This window comes from Tachyglossus aculeatus, chromosome X2 (genome assembly GCF_015852505.1).
Source record: "Tachyglossus aculeatus isolate mTacAcu1 chromosome X2, mTacAcu1.pri, whole genome shotgun sequence".
Classification (NCBI taxonomy): Eukaryota; Metazoa; Chordata; class Mammalia; order Monotremata; family Tachyglossidae; genus Tachyglossus; species Tachyglossus aculeatus.
This window is the reverse complement of record NC_052100.1, coordinates 11,534,665-11,542,498: the sequence shown is the minus strand read 5'-3', so window position 1 is coordinate 11,542,498 and position 7,834 is coordinate 11,534,665. Positions and strand designations below refer to the sequence as shown.

The following is a 7,834-nucleotide window of genomic DNA, read 5'->3' as shown; positions in this document are numbered from 1 at the left end:
TGCATTTGTCCCTTAAGATCCTACCACTTCCCAAGGGTAGGTTATCCCAATGGACTAACTAGGTCAGGAAATGCCTTCTAATGTCTAACCTAAATAATTCCTGCTCTAGCTTCAACGCCTTGCTGAGCCTTCAGGAGAGGAGGAGAACTGGTCTCATGAAAGCTTTGTTCTCAACAAGGCCCTGGCACGTTCTGAGGTCCCAGAGAATCAGCTGTGGTCCTGGAAAGAGAGGATTTAGACAGGTATCTGGGTGTGAGTCAGACAGGGCTGTGTTAACCTCAGACACGGGATTCAGGCCGGTGTCTACTACTGCGAAACAATGGGGTATGACCACAGGGTCTGGAGTGACGGGTGAGAGGCAGCCAAGACTGAAAGCTGAGATCCCAGGGTTTATAGCAGGGCTTGGAATCCGAAGTAAGGCCGGGTGTGGACAGGCAGGCGAGGCTTTGTGCCTCCTGCGCGCTGACTCTCTATTCCTCTCCCCCTTCCCCCAACCCTGGAAGAGCCGGGAACAAAGGAGGGCAGATGCTCCGGGCCGGGCCACGTGCAGGGAAGCAATTGTCGTTTCATCTCCTCCGGGATGGCGGGGAGGGGGCTGCTCTTTGTTTGGGGAGATGCCCTCCCCGGCGCTTCCCGCCCCCTCCCCCGCCTCCCGGCTCCGGCTCTGGGAGTTGGCGATTTCAAACCTCGGCGAGGGAAAGAAGAGGGTGTTAGCCCCCTTTCATTCATTCATTCAGTCGTATTTGTTGAGCGCTTACTGTGTGCAGGGCGCTTGGGAAGTCCAAGTTGGCAACATAGAGAGGCGGTCCCTACCCTTCTACCCAGCTCCGTCCCTTCCCCCTCCCCGCTGTGGTTGTCCATTTCATTCAATCCTGTTTATGGGGCGCTTCCTGTGCGCAGAGCACTGTACTAAGCGCTCGGGGAGTACAATTCGGCAACAGGGACAATCCCTAGCCGACGACGGGCTCACGGTCCATTTCGACTTTCGCCTCCCTTAAGTCGGTTTCAGCAGCTGCTTCCCAAGGGGACAGGGGCGCTGCTTGGGGGGCGGGGTTGAGGGTACCCCCCACCCCCCAATCCCCACCTCCAGCGGGCGGGGGAGCCGGAGGGGGATGGGGAGAAGCCTCCACCCGTCCTTTCCCATCTCTGCTGCCGAAGGGCTCCTTCGCCCAAGCTGCGAGATGGAGGGAAAGGGTAAAGCTGGCTAGGTGAAGAGGACTCACAGACAGTTGATCGCTCGGCAGTGGGGCGGGATCCTCTCCTCTCCTCCACCGCCGGGGCGCCTGATTTCTTAGGGAGAGAAAGAAAGAAAGAAAGAAAGAAAGAAAGAAAGAGAGAAAAGAAATCTCTTTTCTTTTGTGCCTGTGCGGGTACCCCGAGAGGGGGTTTGGGGAAGGGAGGAACGAAGAGGAAGAAAACGCTCGGAGCCCGGAGTCAGTCAAGTACTCGCCGGCAAAGTTTGGTCCGGCGCCCCGAGGACTCGGAGCGAGGAGACTTGCCGCCGCGGGTCTTTCCTTCCGGATCGCTGCCGGGAATCTAGAGGAGCGGGGAGGGTGATTGGTTTTCCCGGGTTTTCCCGGGTTCCCGTTCCCGTTCTTGGAGCCGCTGTACAGGGAAGGACGCCGGCGGGATCTCGGGTTTCGCCCCCAGACTGCAGGGACCGGAGGAAACCTCCCCATTTCTTCTCCTGCGCCCCTGACTCCCCTCCCTCCTCTCATCCTCCCTCCACCCTCACCCCCTTCATCCCCACCCTGCCTCCCTCCCTCGGCCATTAAGTTTGGCCGAGATTTGGGTCCAGGAAAGTTGGGGAAGGGGGGGGAGCGAGGCAGAGTTTCAGCCTGCTCAATCTGGTGATGGGAAAAAGTGCAGAACCCCGGGGGTGAAGGAGGCTCCAAGGGTTTAAGGAGCGAGCTGAAGCGGGGCCCCTACCAGTTGTCTCATTCTGGCCAGCGAGGTCCACGTGTTGAGGGGGCCCAGGTTGGAGTAGATGGCCAAGTGGCTGAAGGACTACCTGAACTTTGGCAGCCGGCGGTCTCCCCCGCAGCCCCCCAAACCTGACTATACAGAGAGCGACATCTTCAGAGCCTACAGGGTTCAGAAGAGCCTGGACTTCGAAGACCCCTATGAAGATGGGGAGGGCAAAGCAGAATCAGACCCAGGTACTCTCGACTCACCTGGCAAATACAGCACCCTTAAACACCGGCTTATCAAGGTGGATTCCACAGACCTAAACTGCGACAAAGTCCTGCTGGGGACCCCAGGGAAGGACAAGGTGGGTAAGAGGAAAGAAAGGGCCAGAGGTTTGGTTTGGGGGGCTTCAGCTGCTCCTTGGGGTGGGTCCTTCCTGAGGAAGGGTCTCTCTGAGTCAGGAAGTAGTAAATCAGGACCTTGGAGGGGTGTGTGGGTGTGGGTGTGTGGGTGGGTGCCGGGGGCGAGGGTGTGTGTGTGTCTGTGACCTGCTTGGTTAAAGGGAGGGAGGTCTGAATTAGAATTCTGCTTTTTTGGCTCTGTACTGTGTGGCTTCAGAAATATCAGTGGCCCTCTCAGTGCTGACCGAGGATAGTTGGTCAGTACTGTGCAGAGAGGTGGAATGGCTCTATATGAGAACTGGGAAAGCTAGACTGGACAACAGCTAGACACATCAGGGAGAAATAAATCCCAAGGAGAAGCTGGGCACTCCGCCCTGGGAAGTAGTAGTAAGGACACGAGCTGAAAGGATGGAGGTGTGGCAGGGCCGGGGCGGGAGGAGATGGTGATGTCTGAATGTCCAGTTCAGCCCAGATCATCCTTCATCTTAGAAACCGTGGGTTTTGAGGGTGGATTTTGAAGGTGGGAAGGGAAGGGTTTGCCAGGTAAGGACAGACTGTTAGGGAGCTGAAAGGGGGGACCCGAAGGGGAAGACAAAATGGGGCAAAGATTGAGCCCCCAGCGCTGGGGGCTGAGAGTGAGAGGAGGGGGGAGTTGAAATTTTGCAGGAGAGAGGAAAGTGAGGGGCCTAAGGACAAGGATGAAAGGGCAGCAGGAGGGGGTGGGGAGGACAGTACAAGAGAGGGAGAGGCAGAGACAAGGAGCACTGGTCTTGACTTTCCCTCCCATTCCTCTTCCCCAGCCAGCTGCTGAGAGTGAGTACTGTGACCCCTTTGACACTCGAGACGAGGCCCGGGTAGCCCTAGGGAAACAGCCACTGCCTGAGAACAATGGCTACATGGAGCCCTATGCTGCCCAGCGGGTCATGGCAGGTTAGTGAAGTGGCCCAGGACCCAGGGGCCACACTCCCAGCTCTGGCTGGGCCCCCAAACGGGGCCACCCTACCAGCTGTGCCTGGACCTTGGGAGACATGCCAGTGTCTGTGTCTGGGTCCCAGGAAGGAGGACATTCTCCGGGCACCCCATCCACTCTGAATGTGGTGCCGCTGCTCCTCCTCTTGTGAGTGGGGAGGAAAGACCGCTCCATCTCAGGCTGCCTCCCTCCCCATGTGTGCTTGCTCGCTTGCTCTAGCACACGGTTGCGCGCCTGGGTTTGTGTGCTCACAGGTCCCAGGACCTGGGCTGGTGCTGAGCCCCACTGCTGCCTTCCCCCAGAGCTGCTGCAGCCGGAGGGCCAGAGGGGGCCAGGGACCCAGGCAGGGCTGCAGCTCTACGACACTCCCTACGAGGAGCAGCGGGAGGGGCTGGAGGCTGAGGGGAGGACTCGACCTCTGGAGAACCGCCTGCCCCAAGACGACGAGCGGCCTGCCGATGAGTACGATCAGCCTTGGGAGTGGAAGAAGGATCATATTTCCCGCGCCTTTGCAGGTGGTACTCAGCCCATTCCCGCCTTGACCGCCCAACCATTAGACCCCATCCTTCTCTCCTCTCATGTTTTGCTTGCTGGCCCTCTCCCTTTTCCCTTGCATGGCTCTGAGGATCACCGATCCCACCCCCCGGGCGGACACTGGGGGAAAGTGTGATCTGGCCCTACTCGAAGAAGACCCACAGGTCTCCCGATCCCCCCGCTGCCCCCGCCCCCATTTAACTCTTAATTTGGACTGCCAGGCCAAGTTCAGATTTAAGCCTTTTGTGGTTCTTCAAAAGTGACCCCCAGAGGAAAGAGACAGGAGTAATTGTCCAGGAGGAAAATTTGGGCTCAATTTTCTTTGCTGTTTCTCTCCACAGTGCAGTTTGAGAGTCCTGAATGTGAGCCAGCCTCAGGACTGGCTAAGGAGCATTGGTGCCCGCCCCCAACACTTGGGCTGGGTGGGAGCAAGCTCTGGAGGGGACCCATCCGCGAGGGCAGCACCCCTGTGGCTGAGCGCGTGGATCCAACTGTGCCTCTGGAGAAGCAGGCGTGAGTGAGCACGCAGGGTGGGGAAATGGAGTAGCGGGGAAAGCAGTTCCAGCAACCACTGAGGCCCTTGCCCGAAGAAAGGCTAAGGCCCTTCAGCAAAGTGACTTTTGTTCTGCCATTTAAAGTGGGCAAGGGAAGACTGTGAGCCCACTGTTGGGTAGGGACCGTCTCTATATGTTGCCAACTGGTACTTCCCCAGCGCTTAGTACAGTGCTCTGCACACAGTAAGCGCTCAATAAATACGATTGAATGAATGAATGAATGAAAGGGCTTACACAGGGAGCAGACCAGAGGTAGAAGAATTGGGTTAGGAGGAGAGGAAAAGGGAGAAAAGGGAGCCAGGGCAAAATAGAGATCGAGGCAGACCTGCTGACAGACAGAGACATACAGCCGGACAAAGGAGACAGAAAGAGAGGAAGAGACATAGGCAGAGAGACAGTCAAGAGAATCAATCAATCAATCGTATTTATTGAGCGCTTACTGTGTGCAGAGCACTGTACTAAGCGCTTGACAGCTAGAGAAAGTGAGAATCGGGGAGAGATGGATACCTGCAGAGACAGACAACATTTTCTAAGCTCGTCGTGGGCAGGGAATGTGTCTAATAATGATGGTATTTGTTAAGTGCTTACTATGTGCGAAGCACTGTTCTAAGTTCTGTTTATTGTTATATTGTACTCTCCCAAGCACTTAATCACTTAGGACAGTGCTCTGCCCACAGTAAGCACTCAATAAATAGGATTGAATGAGTTAGGTGAAGTGACAGGTGACGTTTTGGTGTAGGACCACTGACATTCATTCATTCAATCGTATTTATTGAGCGCTTACTGTGTGCTTACTTTCTGCCACCGACAGCAGCTGGCAGAAAGGAATGGAGAGAGAGTCAGACGATGTGGTCCCTCCTCCACCATCATCATGTTCACTGGGACCACTGCTTCTGCGGCTTGCCCTCAGCCTTCTCCCTGGAAGTTTCTGGCGATCTGTCCCAGTACCTCACTAACCTCACTGTCAGGAAATTCTTCCAGAGGTCTACTTCTAAACCCCCTTGCTGCACTTTAAACGCATGGAGTTAGTTAAGAAAATGACACACAGAGACACGAGGTGAGGAATTGGCCAGGAGCTAGTTAGAATCGTGGAACCAGTCTGAGGCAGCATATTTTGAAGGACGTGGCGAGATCATGGAAGGCCCAAAGGAGAACAATGAAAATGATGAAAAGTGGGAATGGGAAGAGCAGGAAAAGGGATCGCAGTGAGGCAGAGGGTGCCTTTTTATAGCTTCCTGTCAGTAAAGGATATTCCCTTTTTCATCTGCTCTGAGGACCAAATGCGTCGAAACCGTATCAGGAGGGATCTGGGTTAGACCACAAGAAGACCTGCCTGCCGATGTGAGATTGGGAGTTATTACGATAGGTGATTCAGGGAGACTCTGGAGACCTTTCAGTTGGGGGGGGGGGGGGGGGGGGTGTCAGACATTGATGAAGGTGAATTCGGTGATGACTTACCTGAAGCTGGGATATGAACAAGATGATCTCCAGGAGACCTTGCAAACCTCAGGCCTCTGAGATTGTGCCCTCAGCATTATCAATGGTCATCTAGCAGCCACAGAGTCGATTAGAGCCAATGTTCTAAGCAGTAGAGGTTTCCATTCAGAGTCCTTACTAGTGTCCTGGCAATAGGTACAACGGGGCTTGTCACCCTTGACAGAAGAGCTTTTCTAGCAATGTGGGAGGATGGGATAATATTTTTAAATTATATGTCATTAATTACTTAATTGTTCATATTAATGTCTGTCTAGATTGTAAGCTTGTAATGGGCAGGGAATGTGTCTGCTAATTCTGTTGTACTCTCCCAAGCACTTAGTACAGTGATCTGCACACAGTAAGCGCTCAATAAATACCTTTGATTGATTGACCGGGAGGAGAATCAGGGAAGCAGGATTGGAGGGCAAAGGAAATAGAGGGGAAACAGCTCTCTTTCAGCAGAATCCCACAGTTTGAGACTGATCGTCTGGAGGAGTTTCCCACCTCTGTCCAAGCTGAGAGGAAAGGAAGGAAAACAAGGGGAAATCAAGAGATAGGGACAGAACGACCAGTTCATTTTAGGAATCCACCTGAAACAAGTCAGGATGAAGAGAACCAAAGAAGGAGGCCGGAAAGACCCTTTCCTAAAAGAGGCCAGACATTCGTAGTGTGGAGCCTAGAGGAATTTAGTTGAGCAGCCGACTCTGCCTGGCTGATTTGGAGAGGGGTGGGGGTGAATTGGGTAAGGGGAGTGGTGGGCTCTCTCTTTCTCCGTCTCTTCCTTTGGCTGACCCACACCTCTCCTTCCTCCTCTTCTCCCTCAGGTGGTTCCACGGCTCCATCAGCCGAGTGGAGGCAGAGAGCCAGCTATCCCTGTGCAAAGAGGGCAGCTACATGGTCCGTCACAGTGAGACCAGCCGCGATGACTACTCCCTGTCCCTTAGGTGAACCCGGGGCCCAGGCTCCATTGCTGAGCTGGGAGGGACTGGGAAGAACTGGAAGGTGGAGCGCGGGGGGGGCGATAGGATCGTGGTGTGGGCCTGACCTCTGCCTTGGGGCTTGGCTTTACCCCCTCCCCTCCCACCCCCTTTTGAGATCCCCAGGGTCATGAAGGGGTCAGTGCCTAGCTAATCCTGTTCCCCGTCTTCAGGAGCAGCCAGGGCTTCCTCCACATGAAGTTCACCCGGACAAAAGAGGACAAGTACGTGCTGGGCCAGCACAGCGGCCCCTTCGCCAGCATTCCCGAAGCTGTCCACTACTATTGTGCCCGACCGCTGCCCGTGCAGGGGGCCGAGCACCTGGCCCTGCTTTATCCCATCACCGTACAGACTCTCTGACCCGGTGTATCTACCACGGGCCCTGGCAACCGTGCTGCACGGGGTTTAACAGCCGGGGCTCGTGTTCTTCAGCATCGGGCCTGGTGCTCAGGCCCGGCGGTCTTCTTGCCTGCTGTGGTTTCAGGCTCTGATCGTGCAAAATGACTTCTCCCTGACTTGCCATCCTCCCACCTGCTTCTCGCTGTGCTTAGGGAGTCCTGGAGAAAAGGGGCAGTGCTACGACCCTTCAGCTGGAACCTTGGTCCCAGAGTGACAAAAGAGCTAGAGTGCCCTACGCATAGAGACAAAGAGGGCAGCAGTTGGTACTCCAGAGGCCTGGCACCTCCAAATTCTGTGTCTTCCCAGAGCCCAGGAGCCAGACTTTTGACGGAATAAATAAGTTATTGACTCTCCTTTCTCTCTTTTTGGTGTCCTCTTAGGGCTGGAGGAAGAAGCTGGGGGAAGGAGAGCTGTGGAGAAGGGGACAGGGAACCTGAACTGGAGACTGGAGATAGGGGGAGTGCCAGGGGTGATAGTGCCCTTTGACAACTACGTTGCTGGGTGCCTGGAGTAGGGGGAGGGACAGGCAGAGGAGCCACAGCTGAGAGATCAAATGAAGGAGCCCTTAGCTTGTTTCCACTCTCCCTTTTCCCTCCTGAGTCTGGAGCCATTGGG

General features: G+C 55.2%; 1 protein-coding gene across 2 annotated transcripts; it reads left to right on the top strand.

Moving 5' to 3' along the window:
- The first annotated feature begins 1,200 nt into the window (after positions 1–1,200).
- Positions 1,201–7,572, top strand: SHD (Src homology 2 domain containing transforming protein D). 2 transcript variants are annotated; one of them, XM_038771357.1, is made up of 6 exons: positions 1,201–2,272; positions 3,110–3,239; positions 3,582–3,794; positions 4,155–4,326; positions 6,668–6,787; positions 6,994–7,572. In XM_038771357.1, the coding sequence occupies exons 1-6, from the start codon at positions 1,988–1,990 to the stop codon at positions 7,178–7,180; spliced, it is 1,107 nt and encodes a 368-aa protein (XP_038627285.1). In that variant the 5' UTR covers positions 1,201–1,987; the 3' UTR covers positions 7,181–7,572. The 2 variants fall into 2 exon arrangements, with proteins under 2 accessions (XP_038627285.1, XP_038627284.1); XM_038771356.1 differs by having other exon boundaries at positions 3,534–3,794.
- Positions 7,573–7,834: the final 262 nt, after the last annotated feature.

Coding starts and splice junctions, on each gene's coding strand:
- SHD (XM_038771356.1), top strand. CDS start 1,988: ATGGCCAAGTGGCTGAAGGACTACCTGAACTTTGGCAGCCGGCGGTCT. Junction 2,273..3,109: donor GGACCCCAGGGAAGGACAAG/GTGGGTAAGAGG, acceptor CCTCTTCCCCAG/CCAGCTGCTGAGAGTGAGTA. Junction 6,788..6,993: donor GACTACTCCCTGTCCCTTAG/GTGAACCCGGGG, acceptor CCCCGTCTTCAG/GAGCAGCCAGGGCTTCCTCC.